Here is a 23405-nt window from a genome sequence, read left to right as displayed (position 1 = left end):
TGCCAGCCCTGCAACTTCTTGGGAGCAGGTGTAGGATCTAATAGGTCTTTGGATTCTGGGCTGGTCATTCATTATGGAGTGTTCTTTATTGGAACCCCCAAACCTTTCAGACACCTCCTACCAGGATCAATAAAGTTTTATTCCTCCCCCTAGGATGTCTGTCAGAGCTTTGATGGTACTCCTTGGCAGATGAAGAGAGAGGGAAAGGGGTGTCATCCTAGGGTTGAGCAGGTCCTGGCTCCACTCCCCTTCCCCCACATACATCAGGGTCAGAGTTCATACATCCAGGGAGAGGTTGGAGGCAGCAAGCCCAGCAAAGGAGTCCTGGAGGGAGGGGGAAATTCTCAAGTTAGCTGGAACCAGCTGTTGCCCTTGAGGAGGTAGACTGCTGCACAGCTCCTGCTGCCTGTTTGGTGGGGGGGTGTGGCAGGATTAGGGACTGACAATAAAGCTTAGGAAGGGTTTTTTTCTTTTTTCTTCCTAAAGTTCGGTTCCACTAGGCTAGGGTTGACCTAGAGGTGGAGACAGGGAGAGGATTAGAGTCAGAGGTTTAGGGCTCTTGGAAAGATGCACACTCCTGCTAAGTGGTGAAGGTGCACCCAGAAGTATCCTGTAGGCCTTAGTCAAAGGGGAACCCTCACTCTGGGTCTCTGTGTGAATGGTGAGCTTGATAGTTTGGCTACAGGTTAGGGTTGCACCTAAGTTTCCTTTTGGTCACATTGGTTTAAGCCTAGCCCGTGTTTGGATTCCAAGTGTCCTGCTCCTTTCTTCTCTCCCATCGTCTCTGAGCTTTTGGATCCAAGACTTGAGCTTGTTATCTGAGTCCTCCTGAGCCTCCTGCCCTGGGAGGAGCTGGGGTCCTAATAGGTGCTTTCCGTTCTGTGATGGCAGGAGTGCTTCACTGCTCACTGCCCAGTGCCCTGAGCCCCAGTGGAAGAAGGTAGGTTTTAGGGACCGACAGCTCTACATCGGGGCAATGGCACCCTCTCTGCTTTTTTCTTCCTACATGGTCACGGCTATCACTCAATTATAGTTATTTCCACAACTCTCCCACATAGGAAAAGCAGGCTCTGAGTTTGTTTAATCCCCATCCATCAAGTGAAGGCGTTTGTCCATATCACATAGCCAGCTGCTATTAGAATAGGAAGAAGAACCCTGCAAGATCCTTTGGCTCCTGACCAGGGTCTTGTCCTGGGAGACCCGAATCCCCAGTGGTCTCATTGGGGTCATCCAAAGGACAGAACCTCACGGTTTGCCCGCAAGGCTGGGAAACCAATTCTCCAACAATGCACCCCAGTTGTTTAAGAGAAGTAAGCACCCAAGCTTGGGAGTGGTAAGAGGGGAGGGAGGGGACACCACCAACCATGTTGTGCTCTGGATTCAAGGAAAAGCTACCAAGTCAATGATAAAAATAGAGATTTTATTCTTCAGAGGAAGATACTACACAGGTGGGGGCGAGGAGCCACTAATAGCTACGGTGGAAGGAAGTACTGATTCCGGTAGGCAAAGTCATCTTTGAGAGACAAGGGACAGGAAAGAACGTTGGAGAGCAGAATGAGAAAAGACGGGAGAGGGCTGTTGTTGGGGTGAAGGTGGTCTTGCAAACCAGGCAGGAACCCGGCACAATAAATAGTTTTATTTACAACAACCAAACTCGTGGCTTTATATCCACATTTCAGTGCAAATTATTTACACACTGATGAGGAGGCAGACAGGAAGGGGTAGGAGGTGGTGGAAGGAGGCATGGCTTGCAGCTGTTCAATGGGCCCACAACAGAGGTTAGGAGAGCGGGGGATTTTCTTCTGGGTCCCCTAAACTTATTGTCCACATCATCACAGCTGCTCCTTCACCCCAGAACCTCCTTACAGTTCCAGGTGAGGAGGAGAGAGGCCCTGATGCCCGGGTGTATGTTCAGGGTCTGCACATTGACCGGGGAACGGGAAGGGGCCTGTAGGGACCTGTAGGGAGCGTACAGATGACAAAGGCGAAGGAAAGAGGCGGAGAGCTCCCTGGCGCTGGCGCTGGCGCTGGGCTGGCGCAGTGGAGCCCCGGCGCACCGCTGGGTGGGGAGCTGACCCCAGGTAGGAGGGGGACAGGCTCCTCTCCCCTTGGGCCAACCAGGGGCCTCCCTTGGAGCGGGAGGGGAGTAGGTAGGAGCAGGTCCAGCAGGATGGCCAGAGAGCTCGCGCTGCCCCAGGTAAGTGGCTTGAGGAGCCCCGTGTAGGAGGCCGTGGAGATGGGAGATGGGGTGGCTGGGGGCTCTGGTGTGGGAGGGTAGCAGGGGCTGGCGTGCCAGCGAGTCTCTCTGCGGAGGACTGCAGGACAGCGTTCCGGGGCGCTCCGCCCGGGCTCACAGACACTCGTGCAGGACGCTCGTGTGCGTGCAGTTGCGGCAGCTGACGTGGCAGCACCAGTGGAACGTGCAGTTGCAACGCTCGGTGACGCGCTGCGTGCGCGTGCGGTGACCCCGGCCACAGCAGAGCAGCTCGCACCCATCCAGCGCGGGTGACGAGCTGTTACAGGCGCGTCCTGCCGTGCCCGCGGTACCCAGGCGTCCGCTGTACGTGCAGAAGTTGGGCGATTTCTCGAAGTAGACGAGGTCCTGGGGGGAAGGCGGCTTGTGCGCGGGATCTTCCGGCTCCAGGCGCAGCAGCTCCGCGCGCGAGGCGCGGTTGCTGCCGCGGTTGCCATAGAGTACTCGGGAGGCGCCGTCGAAGCGATCGCGCAGCACATCACCCACGGCGCGCAGCGTAGGGAGCCGCATCCAGCAGGTGCGCACGGTGCAGGAGCCGGACATCCCGTGGCACTTGCACTCCTGGCGCATCTCCGAGAACACGGTCTGAGAAAAAACCCACACTGCCGAAGCCAGAAGAACCATCATCCCAGAAGCCGCCCCCTCCCGGACGCCGCCGGGAGCTCAGCGGAGGCCCAGGCCGAGCCAAGCCCCGAGAAAGGGAGGCGCGAAAGGTCCCGCTAAGATTTGGAAGCTCTGGCAGTCAGTCTCCCCCTCTCAGCCTTGATTTTCGAATCTCTGCACTGGGGCTGTAGGCAGTGCATTCCACGTGTTGTGTTGCATGATAAGCCTCTTCCGCGCCACCTGCCTCAGCCCTGGCACCCCCCCCCCGCATGTTTCCCCTCCTCCTCGGCCTCCGCTCCCCCAGAACGCTCTCTCCTGCCGCCCCTCGCCTCACCACCGACCGTTACCTCCGGAGCCCAAGGGCGGCCCCTGCCGCTCTGCCTTGGGTTCAAGCCTCTCAGGCCGACTCACCGTGCGACCAGCCTCGTTGTTGTGAAGGTTCATGAGGAAGCGCAGGTCCCGCCCCTTCTCCCCGGAGTCCACGAACTCCCGGCCGAAGAGACGGCCGAAATCGATGTTGTCGCTGCAGCCTCCCCAGTGCCAATCGGGGCCCCCAGGGCCGCGCCGCCGGTAGTCGCACGTACAAGACTCGATGGAGCCCTCGGAGCAGGAGCGCGCCACCGAATGAGTGACCCCGGCAGAAGTGATGGCGAAGATGAACGCTGTTTCCCGACAGCCTGGGGGCGAAGGGCGCGGGGATCAGCGAGCGGGCGCGAGGGGCCGGCCAGCACCCTCCTCGGAGGGCTTGGGACCTTGGAGTCCCACACCCCGACTCCGCCTTTGGACTCCACGAGAACTGGACCTGAGACAGTGTTGGGAAGCTGCTCTCGGGGTTTCACAGAGAAAGCCGGTGCGTGAGCACGCACTCACAAACTCTCGATCAAGTCTTGCTGGAATTCTTCAGAGCGGTTTTGGGCTCTAAAACGGAAGTGGGGCAACCCCAAAAAGAAAAACCGAAAGAAAGATTGGGAAGACTGCATCCTGCAGATCTCTCGGTAGCCCAAACGCTTGCCCCATGGTGGAAATGTAAGTTTTGCTAGTTGGGAAGCAATACACACGGCCAAAGAGAGTAGGCACTTTGAGAAAAGTAAGGGGAGAACGGTGATCAGCTGGCTCACAGCCCAGAATTCCCGTTCTCTTGAGCTATAGCTAAGAAAAGTTAAGCTTCATGCCCCAAGTGTGTGGCTGGAAAGCTCCTGGTAGAAAGAGTCTGGCCCGGAGTTGGCTCTAGGCTTGAGGCAGTTGGCAGGTTGCTCCGGTGACTCTGTGGGCGCCTGGGACATGTTTCCTGCACTGGCCCGCCTATGCCCTGGGGGTGACCCTGCCTTTCCCCTGGTCCCGGAAGCAGCGCCTTCCTGGGCACCCACCTCGGTTGACGATCTTGCCGAAGAGGTGGGGCCCAGGAGCAGTGGGGCAGTTCCAGCGGCGGTTCCGGAACTGCCACTTGCACTCTCGCACTGCACTCTGCAGCCCACCGCTCACGCTGTGCAGGATCCCCGGGTTCTGACGGATCAGCCGCCGCTGCTTTCGGCTCAGCAGTTGCAAACTGGGCTCAAGCACCAGCTGCAGACTCTTGGAGTCCGTCAGCAGGTTAGTGGAGGAGGCTACGTTCACGATGCCCCTGTTGGGATGCATAGTGAGAGCTCAGGCTCGGCAAGAGGACCTGCACCCCATCCATAAAGGTCATGCCTTGTGGTTAGGGTGCTGTCCTTTGCCTGGGGCCATGTGCCTGGAGAAAGCGTCCCGAGATCAATAATAAGGTAACCACTACTACACGCTCCTGGGTTCACCCATTTGAAAGAACCCTGTGGGCATCCAGACTTTTGCTTGTCCAGGAGTCCAAGAACTGCTTGGATCCTTGGGTCCTTGGATCCAGGGACTGGAAAGAGGAAACTGGGAGACTGGATGTCAACTTTGGCTCAGTGAAAAATCTTGTTCTGCAAATGCTTAGGAGTCCCCCATCCTCACCCTCCCTTCTGAGCTAGCCCCCGGTCCTTTGCTTCCTAACACCGGGAAACCTGTGGTGCAGCCACCACATCAAGGCTGGGACTGGGCTCAAAAGGGAAGGGCTGTGCTATATGGGAGTGGATGCCTTCGGGGAGATCATCTGCCCCACTTGGGCAGAGCTGGAGTGTCTGGGCAGCTCGAGGGCCAGATCATCCCTTGGTGTGGCAAAGCGGAGTCAGGGGGCAGAAGGGAGTCTGTGGGCTGATGGATCCCAGAGCGTGGGAGCTGCGTAGGGCTGGTCCCTGGCTCTGTGCCCTAGGACAAGTGGCGACCCCGCATCAGCTCACTTACCACCATCGACCACTACTGTTGGCGGCCAGGGCTGCGGGCAGAGCGGCCAACACCAGCAGCAGCGTAGCAGAAACCCAGCTGGGCAGCAGTGCCCAGCGCCCCATGGCCCGCCTGGCCTTGCCGATTTCTGTGCTGCAGCTTCGGCGGCTTTGGCTGCTGCCCGCGACGGTGGGACCGGACGCAGCGGTGGTGGCAGTGGCGAGAGGTCGCAGTCTGGCTTTAACAACCCTGGAGGCGGTCGGCGGGCAGCATGGCTCACGGTCCCGGTTGGTGGGCTGAGGCGGCCACTGCAGGCGGCACCGCCTCTTATAGTTGCGGCACTGGCTAGAGTGACGAGAGGAGGCTGCCCTGCCGGCCGCACTGTGGCACGGGGCGCACCGGTCAGGGGCGCAGACAATGGGCAGCGAGCGGGGCCGTGGCTCCCGCCCGTCTGAGCAGAGAGCTGACGGGCTGGCCGTCGGGGCTCACCCCCGCCCCTCCCTGGTGGCCCCCGCCTCCCGCCGGCACTGACCGCCGACCCCTCCCCTTGGGACGCCCTCCCACGCGCACCCGCCTCCTCTCCGCGTCCGGAGCCCGTCGGGGACCAGCATCCGCTAGGGGGCGCGGCGACAATGTGCTTGGGGTGAATCCTCCAGGAACCCAGACCGCCTGGCCAGGCGTGCTCGGGCTGCCCCTTCGACGTCACCGGGGCTCCACTGGCGTCCCTTCTCTCCCCCATGTTGAGCGTCAGAAGGAAAGCTGTGGTTCTGGACAACAGCTCTGGAGAGACACTTCCCCGCTCAAGGACCCCCGACGGCTGGACAGAGAAGGAAAAGGGGGAGACTGGGACGTGGGTGGATCTGTGGTCAGGGACATCCCGGGAGGGTTGCTGACCAAATGGAGAGAACTCTGAGATCTGAGGCAGCAGCAGTTTGCACTTGTGGGGCAGGACAGCCCGAGTGGCCGCGCGCGCGCGCGCGCGTGTGTGTGTGTGTGTGAGTGTGTGTGTGTGTGAGTGTGTGTGAGTGCAAGTGGGGATGTATGTGTGTTCTGAGGGTGCATGCTTCTGTGCATTGGTGTGTTCAGAAACTCTCGGTTCTGAGGAGGGCGGTTAGGAACACATGTCAAAGAGCTTTGGATTTTAGCTTAGGTCAGAAGAGAGCATCGGGTGTTTTGTTGGTTTGTTTGTTTTGTTTTTGCCTCAGGTCTTTTTGTTCACTGCCATTGCCCGGGCAGTGTACGTTAGGAAGGAGGTTGCTCCACAGAAGCCCAGAAGCTTGGGAGATGGAGTGTGTCTGGAACTGTGTTTGGAGGTGGGTGGATGAGTGTGTCTTCGGGGAGATTAAATACGTGTGCACGCACCGCTCCGCCCCCTGTGGTGCACCTTGTGTCACCCTATGGTGTGTCACCCGTGCCATGTGTTAACCTGGGCGTGTCACTGGGGGGGAAGCTGAGGCCAATGAAGTGGGTGTGAGGGTGAACCAGGCCCAAGGGGCTGAGTGTTGACAACTAGGCTGAGAAAGACTGGGCACCGCAGCAGGTGTCAGGTGTGTGTGCTAAGTGAGGACTTGGAAGAAAAGGGCAGTTGCCTCAGCTGAACCTGGTGCGGGGAATTTGTCCCTTTATGTATTTTCTTATTTCTTTTTCTGCCAAGCTATTGCCTTCCCCCCAAAATCTGGTTCTTTCCGTTCTCCTCACCAGGGCTATCCAGAGTGCCTGACCGCATCATCCATTGTGTGCTTTTCTCATCTCTCTCTCACCTTCAAAGCCATCATGGCCTCCTACTGAAGAAGGGGCTGCTGTTCCCTATTGGACTGATAGGGGGCACTGCCAGTCTGGTTATCATGCTCACTGACACCCTGAGTTGGCCCCCCAGGGGTGGGGTGGGTGGGTCTGTACATCTCTCCCTTCTCCCATGTTACAGAGGAACTAGATGAGGCAGTTGTCCAAGGTCACAGTTAATAAATGATCAGTGGTTTCACCTTACCAGCTGCTTGCCAGTGTGCAGCAAGAGAAGGCTGGGGGCCCTTCTCAAAAATGACAGAAAGTAAATATTTTAAAAGTTTTGTAGTACTTTTCTACCTCCTTTTTAGATCTTCGTTTCTCCATCCCCCACCCCCTTTTTTGCAGTACTGAGGGTTAAATCCAGGGCCTTCTCATGAGCCGACATCCCTAGCCCTTTTAAATTTTTTAAATTTTGATAAAGTCTGGCTAAGTCGCTAAGATACTGAGTTATACAGAGTAGGCTCAAATTTGCAGTCCTCCTGCCTCAACCTCCCAGAATGCTGGGATTACAAGTGTGTGTCATCACACCTGGCTTCCCTTGTTTTTAGGATACTTTCTGACTCAGTAATTTACCTAGGTCTTACCCTAAAGAATCTCAGGTCCCAGAAATGGAATGATCTGGCTTCTCTAAGATGGGAAATCACTCTAAGAAGTAAAGGTCTAATAAGTTTAGTTAATATTCCTCGGGCACTTGCATTTTAAGTGAGATGTGTATTGACCCAAATGAAGCCTGATGGAAGATACTACTGAAGGACATATCTTTCCTAGACCCTTTGCCTAACCCACTATACCTGGGCCATCCAGAGGGGCAAGGTGGAAGGACCCAGCATCCTCCTCGGGTCAGAAACCCAGGAGTCTCTGCAGAAAGCACACACACAGATAGCCATGTAGATAAGCACTGGACCACAGGTAGACTTTGTCCCTCAGGAGTTTCTTCCCACTAGAGCTTGGTTCCTACCTTTCGGACTGGAGGATTGCCACAACCGCACAGAGGTGAGAGGCAGGCTGGAGGACCAGGAAGCCCTATCTGTGGCCACTGGTGCTGAGCAGCAGAGGGAAGAGAGGAAAGGACCCATTACCTTTTGTTCAATGTTGCAGCAAAAATTTCTTGTCCTGGGCCAGGGATTTAGCTCAGTGGTTTTGCCACCTGCTGCACAAGAGCAAGGACCCAAGTTCGATCCCCGGTACCAAAAAAAAAAAAATTTCTTGTCCCTCCATTTTCCGGGGTGGGGGGTGTCTAGGTCTGGGTTAACACAGTGTAGGACCCAACTCAAAGGTCTATTTTGATCAAGTCATCACTTTATCAATTAGCACCTCTTTCTTTTTGACATCATCAGTTTATCTTGCTACTAGAACACATCCATCAACATACAAACATACTGTAACATCTTCCACTCGAAAAACTGAACAACTTCATTTGGCCTCACGTTACTATTCAAGAGTGCCCCATTTCTCTGCTATTACTCCAAAACTCAAAATAGTTGTTTTAATTAATAGCACTTATTCCCCCACACATGGGAATTGAGCCTAGGGGCACCCTACCACTGACCTATGTCCCCACTCTTTTTTACTTTTTGAGATAGGGTCTTTCTAAATTGCCCACACTTGCCTTGAACTTGGAATCCTCCTGCCTCAGCCTCACAGGTAACTGGAATTACAGGTGGGTGCTACCTGGTCCAGCTCTTCATTCTCCCTCTGCCCAATAATGCCTTTAAACTCACTTCACTTCCTTATCAAAACAACTCAGGAACATTTATGAGGGCCTACCCAATAGTCAAATCTCAGTTCTCACGCTAATTGGCCTTCCTGTAACAGCAGACACCATTGAACACTTACTTCCTCCTTCTCGAAATACTTTCTCCCGGTTTCGGAACACCATTACTGTCTTGATGGCTGCTTCCTTTTTAGTCTCCATACTTGGATCCTCCTTGTTATGAGTGTCTAAAAATCCGAGTAGACCTAGATTTAGTCTGATGCTTTTCTTTTTTTTTTTTTTTTGTACCAGGGATCGAACTTGGGACCTTGAGCTTTTGAGGCAGGTGGAGGAACCACTGAGCTAAATCCCTGGCACTGATGCTTTCCTTAGTCTACACAGACTCCCCTGGTGAACAACACAGTTTCATGCTTTTCATGTTTCCTAATTTAGGTCTCCAGACTCAATTCACCTAACATCTCAAAATTCACATGTCCAAAACAACTGAACTCTTTTTTTTCTTTTGTAGTCTGGAGATTTGCACTCAATTACATGCCCAGCCCTATTTTTCATTTTTATTTTGAGACAAGGTCTTGCTAAATCATTAAAATGTGCCACCATGCTGGGCAAAAATCTAAACTCTGGATGCCCGCCCCCCGGCCCGGCCCGGCCCCCACTTCAGTCATTTCCATCTTGGTAAATGACGACTCCATCCTTTAGGTGCCTAGGAAGGACATCTTGAAGTCACCCTTAAACTCCAGGCCAAGCTGTCACACGTTCTGTCCCTCAGTCTTCACAATAGATGCAGACTCTTATCCATCCCACCACCCTGCTGCTCCCCTGTTGATGATGGGAGCCACCATCCCTTCTTCCTCCTAACCAGGCTAGTCTCTAGCCCCTGTCCAGGCAGGCCCTGTGGTCATGGCTTTTCTGCTTTTAGAAGCTGTCTCTTAGACCACTTGCACTTAGACCTTACAGTATCTTCAGCACAGACAGCACTTTGTCTTCTGTTTGCTTGAAACAATAACTTTCAAATTCTTGTCACTTCCTGAGGAACATCATTTCAGAATTCAAGACTCATTGCATCATACAAAACAGACTGGGGCCAGGCATGGTGGCATATATCTGTGATCCCAGCATTTGGGAGGCTGAGGCAGGAGGATCACTGAGAGTTTGAGGTCAGCCTGGGCTACATAGGAGTTCGAAACCAGCTTGAACTACATACTGAGACCTTGTCTCAAAACAAAAACCAAAAACAACAACAACAAAAAACCCAACCAAACAAGACAAAACAAAAAACAAAACAAACCAAACAAAAAACAAAAACTGGAGAATTTATATAATTACAAAATTTTAAAACCATTTAACTTTTTGAGTCTCCATCTCATTCCTAGAATAGCCTCTTAATAACTTTCCTAGCTTCTACACTTGCCTCCACTGTCTGTTCTGCACATAACAGCCAGGGCTATCGTTTCTAAGGAAGAAGTCAGCCTGGGCATGGTGGTATATTCCCGTAATCCCAGCATAATCTCAGCTAATCAGGAGGCTCAGGCAGGAAGATCAAAAATTTAGGGCGAGGGATTTAGCTCAGTGGTACCACGCCTGCCTTGCAAACCCAAGGTCCTGAGTTCGATTTCTGGTATGAAAAAAAAAAATTCTAGTGCTAGCCCAGGCTACACAGTGAGTTCAAAGCTGGAATAGACTACCCAGCAGTGAGACTGTCTCGAAACAAACAAAAACAGCTGGTGTGGTGATGCATGCCTATAATCCCAGCACTCTGGAGGCTGAGGCAGGAGGATTGCCATGAGTTCAAGGCCATCCTGGACTACATAATGAGATCCTGTTTCAAAAATTAAACAAACATGGTTCTGCCACCTGCCTCGCAAGTGCAAGGTCCCAAGTTCGATCCCTGGTACCAAAAAAAAAAGCAAACAAAACCAAAACAAAATTCTTTACAATGGTCTAACGGGGCCCCGTATAATCTGACTTTGTTCCTTCCTAGTCCTCCAACTTCATCACCTACCCTTCTCTCCCTGTGGATTCCTCCTCTACATTGGTGTCCTTGCTAATCCATTGAACAGACCAAGGATGTTCCTTTCTCAGCGTCCGTGTACCTGCTTTCCTGTCTTCTGGGTATCCTTTCTCAGATATCCACGCGCCTTTTTCCTTCATGTTTTTCCTTCCCCTTTATAAATTAGAGTCCCACTTCTCATCTCCGTTACCTTGCTTCATTTTTCTCTGTATCATTTTTGACCATGAATGACCCTAAGGACATCAAGTAGAAAATCAGTAGTCAGTCGCCCTCCAGGAATAGGGTTGGGGAGAGATGTTGGAGGGGAAAGGTGGTTTGCTTTGATCTTGGGATCTGGTGAGGAAGGGGGCAGTTCTGGGACTGAGAGTGTGGGCTGAGGACCCTACTTCCTTCGAGACGCCAGCAGGCAGCACTATCCCTTGGGCTGGGGAGGCATGGCTCATCCATCACCAGAGTAAAGAAGGGAGTAAAATTCCTGAAGATTTGTTGGGGCCAACTGCAGGCGGGGGTGGGGGGTGGGGGGATGGGGGCGCTTCCTGCAAGTGCCGCACAGTCTGGCTGCAGACCCTTTGGTGCCTCCTGGTGGTGGCCTGGGGTGCTGCAGCGAAGCAAAAGGCGTGTGAGCTGGAGGGTAGGCAGCGCAGCTGAGCTCACCGCTGTGGGCGCATCCATCCCTCCCGGGCCTATAATTTCGGTTCCCCGGGTCTGGCCGCCCCTATCAGCGGCTTAGCAACAGATGAGTCACCGGAGACCCCGGGCCAAAGCAAACACAGGCGGGTGGGGGGAGGTTGCTCTCGAGGCTTCTTTGGGCTTCAGCCGCCGCCTCACTTGCTTGATCCCCCAATCTCCAGGGGCTCCACTCTTTTCTTTGACACCCACCCTCTGGGATCCAGAGTCCTTCCCATATTGTTCTTGATACACCCTCCATCCCCGTGATGGCAAGAAAAGCCCTCTACTCTCCTCATCCAGTGGAAGGGGGACCAGCTTGCTCCTACTCCCTCCCTGCAGTGATGACAGCCCCCACTTTTCCCCTCTTGTCACGGCCCAAACCCTTGTCAAGGTCTCTCTGGTTCCCGCCCCTCCCCTTTCCTGGAGCTGGCCGCGTGCTTGGGGTATTAGGCAATGGGTGTGCACCGCAGCCTTCTCCAGGCCCCGCCTGTCCCATAGCCTTCTAGCTGCCTTCGGGTCAGTCCTCAGGCCAGCCGGTCGGGCTGAGGGCACTGTGGGCCAGCTCGGGCCACCCAGTCGGCCTGCCTGTGGCCTCCTATCGCAGAGCTAGGGTTCAATGGTGAGCATGGGCTCTTGCAGGTGGAAGAGTCCGGTGTGGGGAACCCCTGGGTCATTGAGAAATTAAAACCTACGGTGTAAATTCTGACCCTAGCCCCTTCTTGACACCTGACTGTATGCTGAAGTCTGAGAAGGATAGAATCGGAAGGTTAACAACAACATGACAAAAACAAAATCCAAAACCTGAGGGAGATCAGAGACACATGCAGAAATACAGATGTCCATGAGTTTCCGGTGGAGAAAGGAGCCATAGGAACCTCATCTGCTCCTCCGGGGACCTGGATGGAGTTCTAGGCTGACATGCAGGAAGGACAAGGACACTGGTGATCACTGAGTGCAGGTATAAGGATGGAAACCACTGGGATGGGGCTTGCAGATTCTGGAGGCCCCAAAAGCCACACGTGGTTTCGTTCTTGTCCTCTGTAGGCAGGAGGATCAGGAGCTCTTGGGTTCCCTCTCTCCATTCTGGAGGTAGGAATCAGAAAAAAGTGGCTCTCTGGTCCAGGCTTTCCAGAGTCAGGGTCCCCAGCCAATTCAGGGACTGGCACATAAAGATGGTCGGCAATATCCCAACAAATGTAATTCCCTGATTTCCTAGCTCAGAGTGCTGCACCCCAAGACCAGGTGCGCCCCCTTCGGCACAAGGCAGGACCTGCAACATCACAGCCTGGAGGCTGGTTGCCGAGCAGGGCTGCCGTACCATCATCGAGGAGGAGGAGGAGGAGGAGGAGGAGGAGGAGGAGGAGGAGGAGGAGGAGGAGGAGGAGGAGGAGGTGACTGTGGCTATGGGTATAGGTCCACTCTTTTGCTTACTGGGGGTAATCTCTGAGTCAAGGCATCTTGGGTGCTCGGGACCAGCCTTGCCTTGGGCTGTGGTCTGGCAGGGGCTGGGGGCGGTTGGGAAGCCTGGGGCCCCTCTCTGGCAAAAATAGTCCGCAGTGGTTAGAGCTAGGAGAGTGAGTCAGGCAGGAGTGTGGTGGCGCCTAACCCCTTCGCTGCCACTGGCGCTCCCTAAGGCATTTTGCCTCCGCCTGTGCACCTCAAGACCAGGTTCTTTCTGGGCTGTTCTGGGGCAAGGCTCTGTGGAATCCCAAGGCCCTCCACAGCCCGTGTGAAGCAAGTCTGCGTGTCTGGATTGAGAATCTTCGCCACCCGAAGTGGAAACCCAGGAATCTCAGGAAGTATAGGAGATCTCTATGGGCAGAGATACCTTCCAGGAAAGGCAAGTGCTAGGGGCAGGGTGAGATCTTTGGAGCTACCTGAGGCTTTTGGCAAGGGCCAGATTCTGAGGCCGAACCTGACCCCGGGCAAGGGGCAGGCACAGGGCTCGGAGGTGGGCGGGAGCCAAGCTGAACAGTGGTGCGCCTCTCCTGCAGGCGGCGGGCGCCCTGTTGCTCTCCGGGCTGTGGGCTCTGCTAGCGACTCTCCAATGTCCGAAGCCAGAAGCCAGTCCAGCTCCATCGCGGACTTGTCAAAGGAGCTCTCCAGCTACCCTGCTCTCAGTGGAGGAACTGAGGCAAAGAGAAACGATGAACTATTTAACCACTTGGGCCGGGTCCTGGATGCCTGGTCTGGGTCACAATCCCTACAGCCTTGAGGACCCCAGAGCAGGTGAGAGGTACTCTGGCTTCCTCCCCCTCCAGTGGGGCCGAGCCCCAACCCGGGCGTCGGGGGAAAGGGTGTGTGTGTACGCTGGAAGGAGGGGGAGCGGCTGCGTTCCCCTGGTCAAGGAGGGGGGTGCGGGGCTGGGGTGGGGATGCCCCGGGCTCAGGGAGGGGCCGCAGCTCTGTCAGCCCTCGAAGCCGCCTGTGAGTTCCGCGCGAGCACAGCCAGAGCCCCCAGTGCTTTGCTCGCCGCCCGCTCACCCGCTCTCCCTCAGTCGCTCCCTCCCTTTCTCCCTCCCTTCCTCCCGGCGGCCGTGGCGGCGCTGGGGAAGCAGCGAAGAGGAGTGGCCCGGCCCTGGAAGAATGCGGCGCTGCCGAGGGGGCAGAACACGACTCAGTCTCCCCGCAGTTTAAGCAGCCCGAGCAGAGCCCAGGCGACCCAAACTTGCGGGTCGCAGACCCTGAGCTCGAACCGCTGGAGGTAATGGGACCTGGGAAAGAGGAGAGGGCAGGAATGCGCCTATCAGGACCAGAAAGGCACTCGGGTAGACCGACAGACAGATAGACAGAGAGACATCCACCTACAAGAGCACAGAGGCGCAGAGAGCCAGATACTGCTAGAGACAGGGAGAGGATAAGAAAGTCTCCAGATTTAGCGGGCAATGAATGTGCAAATGAGCAAAGGGCTGGAGACAGGACGGATCCGTGGGGACTAGACCAGTTGCTCTTCGAGGAGAGGAACGTGTAGTTCGGAAAGCAGAGAGAGTGGGTAGGACAGAGACGAGGACTCGGGTTGCGACAAAGAGCCCGCTTGCAGGAGGCCACCAGGTTTTCCTCTTTGCCACACACACCTGGAGCCTCTCTTCTCTCCCTGCTGAGCAGGAAGGGGGCAGAGCCAGAGGAAAGCCCAGTCTTGGACCCTTCTGACAGAACTTGCCTGGTATTGTAGGCACCTGGAGGTGACACCGCCCCAGGTAGTGGGGAACCCCCTCCCAAACCCCCCCAGCCTAATAAGGGCGGGGAAGCCAGTCGTGGGGCCCTAGAAGAGGGAGCAGTGGGTGAGGTCCCGGAGCGAGTGTTTGTAAGTCTGCGTTTGCATGTGAGTGTGTGCCTGTATGCCAGGCGTTGTGTCTGACTGGGCAGGGCTCCAGGGGCTCTGTGAGGTCTGGACCCTTCCTCTCCAAAGCTCTCTGGGACTCAGGGACTCTGGGAATCAAGGGTTGATTCTTACAGCTTTGTTTGCAGAGGGATGAGAAAGTTCAGTCGGGTGGCACCAGTGGTTTAAAAGACTGAACGAGGGCATCCTTCAGTTCCCTGGGAAGCCACCCTATTCTAGAGCCTACATCAAGTCTTTCTGCCCCACAGGCGCTGATCCATCTACCCACCGGAGCCTCCGGGCTTCGACATGCTGGAGGAGCCCCAGCGGCGGCCTCCACCCTGGGGCCTCTCGGGTCTCCTGTTCCTGGCCTTGTGCAATCGGTGAGCAGTTCCCCCTGTCTTCCAGCCTACCAGAGAAGCACCAGTGTGTGTGTGTGTGGGGGGGGGGTTGTTTGCAGGGGGTATGAGGCTGGACTCCAGACCCCTGATGCCTCTTCTGTTCCCAGGGCTCTAAGCAATGAGATTCTGGGCCTGAAGCTGCCCGGGGAGCCACCACTGACGGCCAACACCGTGTGCTTGACGCTGTCCGGCCTGAGCAAGCGGCAGCTAGGCCTGTGCCTGCGTAGCCCCGACGTGACTGCGTCGGCGCTGCAGGGTCTGCACATCGCAGTCCACGAGTGCCAGTACCAGCTGCGCGACCAGCGCTGGAATTGCTCGGCGCTCGAGGGCGGTGGCCGCCTGCCGCACCACAGCGCTATCCTCAAGCGCGGTGAGCCTGGCGGGGCTGGGCTGTGCTGCCGTGGATGCCCGGGGTGGGGGGCAGGCTGAGGCGCGTGCAGCGGGGAAGAGACAGGTTCATGGCTCAAGAGGAGCCTCTTGGGGAATTCCCCCCCCCCCCCCGGAGCCGCACTGAGCCGGGTCTGGCCACCCGTCTGGGCCTTTGCGCCTGACTTCCACCTGCACGCTGCTGGCAAAGCAGCTGGGTTCTGTTCTCTACCCTAGGGCCCCCCTTTTCTGCCTCCTCCCAGCTCAATCTGGGTTGCACCTGTGAACAAGAGATGCCCCCAGCCCTGGAAGCTTCAAACACCCCCCAGTCACTCCCCTCCCTCTCAACCCGGGACAAGCCCAGGCCGATGTCCCCAGAGTCTCAGCGGGGGTGGGGTGACGCCCCCAACCGTTTAAGGGTTAAACCTGCTCCCCTAATTGCTGGGGTTCCCAGGAGCCAAAGCTGGGAACAAAGACCCTGATGGCTTTGAAGCTGGGGAGCAGCCCCCTCCTCTGTGCTATGGGGGCCCCAGGTGTAGCTCACCTGAGCAGGTGAGGAACAGCTGGAGGGACCAGAACAGATCCTTGCTGGCCTGGTCTGGAAGGGATAGTCCGGGAGGCTTCACTGCTTCTCCCCATGCCCTGCTGGAGTTCACTCCCAGAGGAGTAAAGATCCTTGGGGGCTCAGCCCAAGGGTTGTCGGGGGTGGGGTGGTGGTGGTGGTGGTTTGGGGACTATGGGGTTAACAGGCAGCTGCCATCTGGAGGGAAATTCCCAAGACTTGTGCAAACAGCTTCACCCTTGAAGGGCTGGGGTTGGGGGATCAGGAGGCTGGCCCAGGAGCCCCGGATCCTGGGGTAAGAGAGGTCTGGCCCTAAGGAGGTGCTGGCTTTCATCTTCTCAGGGCTCCAGAGAGCTCCTGCCTAATGAAATGAGGGATCCTCCTGCTCTGAAGGGCTGGTATAGGAGAACATTTTGACATCCTTATGGTGGGCACCTCTACCTAAGCTTGAGGAAGGCGTATCATCCCCAGCCTCCTTGACCTCCTAAATATAACAAGGAGGCCAACCTTTTAAGAGGACTGTAGGGAAAATCACCTCCGCCTTGCTCCTCCTCCCAGTGTTTTATAGGGTAATAGCAGGTTTGGATAAACATAAAGGGCAGTCTTGAAGGGCAAATATAAAACAAGAATTTGGAAAAGGGAAGGGCAGCCCATAGGTCCAGTGCTTTAGGGGTGTTTTGTTCTGGTGATGGAGAGTAGGTTGATTAAAAGACTGATTTAAATACTTCAAAAAATAAAAGAACCCCAAAGGACTCTGCTCCTACCCCACCTAAGCTCCCTGCAGGGCTGGGGAATTTCTAAGTCTTTAGATGTAGAACTCCAGGAACAAATCTTTACAGTCCTCAGGGACTGCTTAGTCACCTCACAACCCCAGGGATCTCTCCCTCTGGGCTGGCTCTTTCATCCACACCTGAAAAGCAGAGACTTACAGAGTCGGAGTGGGCTTCAGACAGTATCTAGACCCATCAGTTTCCCTTCATAGCTGAGGAAACTGAGGCTCTGTGCTCTTTTCTTTCTTGTTCTGTGAACTTCTCCTAAATCACTCAGCTGGTAAGTGGCAGATCAGGGTTCAGTTAGGAGTTGCTGATGTTGGAGGGCGGCTGTTTCTTTCCTCCTGTCTCTTCATTCTCAGCTGCCAGTTGCCAGTCTACCTTACCTCCACCTTCATGTCCTTCTCATCCCCAGGTTTCCGAGAGAGTGCTTTCTCCTTCTCCATGCTGGCGGCTGGGGTCATGCATGCGGTCGCCACAGCCTGTAGCCTGGGCAAGCTGGTGAGCTGTGGCTGCGGCTGGAAGGGCAGTGGTGAGCAGGATCGGCTGAGGGCCAAACTCCTGCAACTCCAGGCACTGTCCCGGGGCAAGAGCTTTCCTCACTCCCTGCCCAGCCCCATCCCTGGCTCAGGCCCTGGCCCCAGCCCCCAGGACACATGGGAATGGGGTGGCTGTAACCTTGACATGGACTTTGGAGAGAAGTTCTCTCGGGATTTCTTGGATTCCAGGGAAGCTCCCCGGGACATCCAGGCACGAATGCGAATCCACAACAACAGGGTGGGGCGCCAGGTATGTGTGTGGATCTTGTTCTGGGTCTCCCTTCTTTCTGAGGCCTGGCTAAGGACTGAGAGGCCCAGCAAAGTAATATGATGAGGTGTGGTGGGTGATTGCCATTTGCTGTCAGCAAGCCTCCCAGCCTCAGGTTTTTGCATATATAAAAGGAGGAGGCCAACGAAGTCTGAAGTCTGAGACAGGAGGCTTGGGAGTAGCAGACCAGCCTGGGTCATATGGGGAGTTTAAGGCCAGCCTGGACTACGTGTCAGAAAAAAAAAGAAAAGAAACTGATGATAACCTACCTCACAGGTCTTTAAGGCTGAGCTAGCAAAACATACTGCCACTTGGCTCATTACATGGTAGCTGTTATTACAGCTGTCTTCCCTGCAGACTTTAGGGGCACTCTGGGTCACAGTCCCCATTTTATCAGTGTTTACTCTGGAAAGAGCACTGGACTGGGAGTCAGACAATTGGAGTTGAGTCCTGGCTCTGTTGCCAGTTAGCTATCAAAGATGGGCAAATCACACTGCACTGGCTTCAGTTCTCCAATCATAAAATGAAGGACTTGGTCAGTTAACTTCTTTGCAATGCCCTTTCTCATCTCGTACTCGTTTTTCCCTATGTTCTCTGTACCTTTCCCTCTCCTGTGTCCCTGTGCTCTGTTCATTTGCTGCCTGCCCCTTCACCTCTTGTCCCTCTGATGCTCTAGGTGGTAACTGAAAACCTGAAGCGGAAATGCAAGTGCCATGGCACATCAGGGAGCTGCCAGTTCAAGACATGCTGGAGGGCAGCCCCAGAGTTCCGGGCTGTGGGGGCAGCGTTGAAGGAGCGGCTGGGCCGAGCTATCTTCATTGATACCCACAACCGAAATTCTGGAGCCTTCCAACCCCGCCTGCGTCCCCGTCGACTCTCAGGAGAGCTAGTCTACTTTGAAAAATCTCCTGACTTCTGTGAGAGAGACCCCACTGTGGGCTCTCCGGGGACAAGGGGCCGGGCCTGCAATAAGACCAGCCACCTGCTGGATGGCTGTGGCAGCCTGTGCTGTGGTCGTGGGCACAATGTGCTCCAGCAGACGAGAGTTGAGCGCTGCCATTGCCGCTTCCACTGGTGCTGCTATGTGCTATGTGATGAGTGCAGGATTACAGAATGGGTCAATGTGTGTAAGTGAGGATCAGCCTCACCTTGGGGCTGGGGAAGGGGACTGTGTGAAAGGGCCACTTTTTCAGCCCTGTGCTTGGATTTCTGTCCGGGGTGATCTTGGCCCCTGGAAGCTCAAAGCATCTACCTGGAAACAGCCTTGGGGTGGTGGGGGTCAGGGTCTGTAGTTCGCAGCCTTCTCCACACAGCTGGAGGGCCTTGGGAGGAAGCTGTCACCTCCCTTCTGTTCCTTAAACACCTGAATGGACTAAGATGAAAGGCACTGTACTGCTCCCCTCTTCTCAACCCCAGGACCCCTTTAAGCTGGATTCATAGTTCTTTTGGCTGGGGGGTCTTTATAGTTTGGTCATTCCTCTCCCTTGAGGGACAACCCCAAGGCCTTGTGTGGAGCCATTAAGACCTGTAGAAAAGGACCGCCCCTTTCCATTTGCTTTCTCAAATTCCTCTACCACAACCTGGACCCCTCTTTTGTTGGATCATGGGAAGCAGTACTGGAACAGAGGTTTTTTCCTTCAGGAAGGCACAGAGTGCTGAGGGGTACTCTCCTCTGAATCCTCCAGGGCTGGACTTTGGAAAGTCCAGGCCCTAAGGAAAGTTGTCTCCTTCCATTCAGGTGTTAAAGGGGAACTTCCAAAGAAAGGATTTTACCCAAGACTCTTGGAGCCCCAGTTTTCCTCCTTCAGCAAGAAATGGATAATTTATTGTACTGAGAATTGTTCTTGAAACTAAAATAAATTAAGTTACTGGACTGGCGGAATGCAGATGGTGATGTATCCAGCCATACTTGGGATCTTGGTCCATAGTTTCATCTCCAGGTGAACTGACCCCCATCCTCAACGACTTTATTTATGTATATCCTGCTGAGTTCCACAAAGGATTTGAAATGATCTGCAGTGACTTAATTGGCAAACTTTTAGTTTATGAAACCAGGAGGGACTTCTTCTAGGTAGGTGAGGTTAGAGTCCAAATGTAGGCCCTATTAGCTGGGTGTAGTGGTGCACACTTGTAACTCTAGTATCAGGAGGCTGAGGTGAGAGGATTACCCACTGTGAGTTCAGGCCAGCCTGGGTTACATAGTGAGTTCAAGGCCAGCCTGAACTACATAGCAAGACTCTATCAAAAAAAAAAAAAAAATCAAATGCAGGCCCTATTCTCTGTGCACCTGAATTATTCTAGATATCACCTTGATCATTGCCTAGAGCAAGGGTTGGCAATTTTTTTTTCATGTAAAGGGCTAGATAATATGTATATATTAGGCCACCTATATTGTGGTCTTTGTCTTAACTACTCATCTCTTCCATAATTACTCAACTCTGCTATTAGAGATCAAAAGCAACCAAAGACCATACATAAATGAAGGAGCATGGTTTTCTTTAATAAAATGTAATTCACAGCCTGATGTAGTGGCACATGCCTGTAATCCCAGCACTCTGGGAGGCTGAGGCAGGAGGATCACCAGTTAGAGCCCAAACTAGACAATTTAGTGATTTGGTAGACCCTGTTTCAATCGGTCAATCAAAAATTAAAAAGGTGCTGGTGATGTAGCTCAGTGTGAAGGCCCTGGGTTCAGACCCTAGTACCAAACCAAACCAACCAACCAAACCAACAACCAACCAACCAAACAAACAAAACACCTACCATCACTTCCAACAAAAAAAATCCTACTTAATTTACAAAAAATGTGGTACAGAACTAGATTTGTCTTCTGTCAGTAGCTTGTTGACCCTCTGTTCTATCTTATGAGGTCACATCTTCTCTGGGTGTTTTCAAATCCTAAATGTATCTTAGCATTGAATGCAGACCCAAAACAGCAGATACTTTTCTCTCTGACTCCAAACCAGAGAATTTGAGAGGTAGAGAGGTAGACAGATGCAAGATTGATGGAAAACATGTTAAAAGGGATTTCTGTGGTCAAAATGGGAGGTGTTTTCCACCTTCTGGAAACCAGCAAAACCAGCATGCTCTCCCACTGAATTATTTGCATCCGTATTTTGTCCTTCCTTACCTTAGTAAAATAACTTTACTAATTTTAGTACACAAATTTCTTTATCTTTTAAAAGATAACCTGAGAAAACAGAATTTCTTGTCTCTATTCCTAACTCAGTATCTTTTTTTTTTGGTACTGGGGATTGAACTTGGGACCTTGTGCTTGTGAGGCAGGCACTGGAACCACTGAGCTAAATCCCTGGCCTTAACTCAGTATCTTTGAAAATAAACTTATCTTTCCAAGATTCAATGATAAAAGGGATATATCTATATGGGATATATATGTATGCACACGTGTATACATGACAATTTAAAACTTTACAGATGATTGTGTACATGGGAGACTTCAAGATCTGACTTAACAGGTCATGACCTTAGCCATGGATGTAGAAATAGTGCTACTTCTCTGGACAACAGATTTATCTGCTACCAAAATTATCCTCAAATTAGATGAAATGAGAGTAGCAACAAGGTAGCAAGGATATTTGTCTTGGGTTAGGGCAGTATTTTACAGCAACATTTTACATCACAAATCTCCACTTGATCACTGAGAATTCTGGGTTTGAAAATGTGGTAGTGTCAGGAGATATCCCATTCTTAATTCAGACCCTTACTGAACCTTATATGCATATGGGAGAGGGGCAAAGGAGAAGAGATGCAGCTAGAATTGCCAAAAGATATGAAAGAGAATAATGAGAAAGAACACCCCGAGTACAAATTTTTCACATTCAGGAAGGGGAAGGAGACTCTCCAATGAAGTTGTAGCAAGAACAGTTCAGCTTTGTCCTGTTTCTGTCCTCTGTAGTCCTTTGGCTCCCTTTCTTTTCTAGCTTTCCCTGTTCTTTCATCAGACACCCTCTGTGCCAAACTTAAGCCCCAAACCACAACCTTGACAAATTCCAAGTGGATTTTGTCAGTAAGGCCAACACCCCTCCTCCTGGCACACGCCTGGGCTCAGGCCCAGGCCTGGGGTCAGGGATAGAATGGAAGCTGGTGGCTACACTTTCACTTTTTACTAGACTCTAGTTGCCAGAGAGACAAGAAAAAGACTCTAAGTCAGGCATCTGGGCCTCCTTCAGCTCTGGAAGAGCTCCTCCTCTACCCTTTACCAAGTGGCTGTGAAGTTGGGGCATGGTAGTAGGCAGCACTTCTCCTTTCTCTCCTCCTGCTAGTTCTATGCGCAGCCCTCTTTGAAGCTACATAGACACTTTCTTCCCCAGACTCCTGAGGGGTGAAGGAGAGAAGAACTGGGAGATTTTCCAGTCAAATTCATCAGTTCGGGGTGTTTGCTCCTAATCATATTAGGCTGTCACCATTCCCATCTTTCTGTCACACTTGGGATACAACCTGGAGAGGCTCTTTAGTCATAGGCAGGAACATCCATCAGCAGTTTCCATCTCTATAATGGACTCCCACAAGGCATGTTGGTGTGGCTGAAGTACTAGGGAAGGAGTTGTAAAGCATATTTTTGGTGGTCTTGTGGGGGTATAATCTCGTGGAGTGTTGCTAGAAATTTCTAGGGAAAGGAGTGGGGAGGGCAATCACATGAAGGTATCACAGGGCCCACTCTAGCAGTGTGTTATTAACATGGAATAATGCTGGAAGAGTCTTTTGCCTTTAAAAACAGAGCTTAGCAAGGCAAAGGGAATAACAAGAAGCTAGGAAAGGATTAATTCTTTTTGTTATACATAGGTTCCTTTTTTTTTTTTAATCCATCTCATCCTTCACCATCTTCAATTAGGGTCTTCTTGACTTTATATTCTAAGACATGTTATTCTTCAAATAAACGTGAGAAAACAGACTGGGATAAGAGGAAGGGTCTGGTAAGGACACAAACCAGGGCTTGATGTGGACATGGAGTACACACAGTGTGGTATCTACCAACCTAGCTCTCCTTGGAAGGAAACAAGAAAAAAGGCAGGAAATTCAGAAGAGTGGCAATTTTGGCTCAGGCGTTTAAGAGCCACGTGTTCTCTTGTACTGCTGAAATGAGGAGGGAGGGCACTTAAAGAACCTTCTGTTCTTAGTATTTCTAGTGTCCTTCTAGTGCAGCTTTTATCACAGCTGTGACTGTTCCAAGGCAGCTTTGCATATGTCCATCAGGTGCAAAAAATCGAGTGTGGTGGAATCAGAGATTGGTAGGTAGGAAGTGAGACACACAGGTGCAAAGCCCTTCACTTTTCCTTAGGACACTAAAATCCATATTCATCTAGATACACTTTCTTAGACCACACCTCTGAACTTTAGCCTTCAACCCTCTTCAACTCATGGTCTTTCAAGTTCAGCTTTTTCCTTTAGTCTTTTAAATTCATCACTCCCCCTCCTCTTCCTTATGGAAAAGGATCTCTTAATTCAGGCTTTGTTGTCACTTAGTTTCAGTAATAGTGAGTAGCAACAATGGTGTAGCTCTGTGGCTGATGCACCTAGACTAGATTAAGAAATAAAAATTAAGTCTGGTGGGATAAGGCTGGCCACAAGCAAACACTGCTCAGCCAAGGAGTTCCTGGACCCCTTGGCCCAATCCGAGTTTCCAGCAAGCAACTTTAGTCCTTAAACTCTAGGGATGACCCTAGGGCTTGGGAGTCTCACCTCAGTCTCTACGGTTCCATCCTTATTCCTCGGCTCCCAGCTCCTACTTCTGCCGCCCGCAGCCCTCAGCCCCCACACCTCACCGGCCCCCACCAGACTTGGACTCCAGCGCTCAGCGGCTTCTGCTGCAGCCGCTGCCATGGTGATGGGTCTCGCGATAACTGCTGC

General features: G+C 53.1%; 2 protein-coding genes across 2 annotated transcripts; one reads left to right on the top strand and one right to left on the bottom strand.

Annotated features, from left to right (window-relative positions):
- Nucleotides 1-2336: 2336 nt before the first annotated feature.
- On the bottom strand, nt 2337-5328 carry Wnt1 (Wnt family member 1). The gene is made up of 4 exons (XM_004863055.3): nt 5156-5328; nt 4225-4478; nt 3269-3534; nt 2337-2839 (listed from the first exon to the last, which is right to left on the bottom strand). The coding sequence occupies exons 1-4, from the start codon at nt 5257-5259 to the stop codon at nt 2351-2353; spliced, it is 1113 nt and encodes a 370-aa protein (XP_004863112.2). The 5' UTR covers nt 5260-5328; the 3' UTR covers nt 2337-2350.
- Nucleotides 5329-13762: 8434 nt separating this feature from the next.
- Nucleotides 13763-19420, top strand: Wnt10b (Wnt family member 10B). The gene is made up of 5 exons (XM_013078978.3): nt 13763-14016; nt 14901-15014; nt 15140-15402; nt 17146-17519; nt 18214-19420. The coding sequence occupies exons 2-5, from the start codon at nt 14941-14943 to the stop codon at nt 18670-18672; spliced, it is 1170 nt and encodes a 389-aa protein (XP_012934432.2). The 5' UTR covers nt 13763-14016; nt 14901-14940; the 3' UTR covers nt 18673-19420.
- The last annotated feature ends 3985 nt before the right edge of the window (nt 19421-23405 follow it).

Source organism: Heterocephalus glaber, unplaced genomic scaffold (assembly GCF_053883595.1).
Source record: "Heterocephalus glaber isolate CG9 unplaced genomic scaffold, H.glaber_assembly_v1.0 deba00001733, whole genome shotgun sequence".
NCBI lineage: Eukaryota > Metazoa > Chordata > Mammalia > Rodentia > Bathyergidae > Heterocephalus > Heterocephalus glaber.
This window is presented reverse-complemented; position numbering and strand designations above follow the sequence as displayed.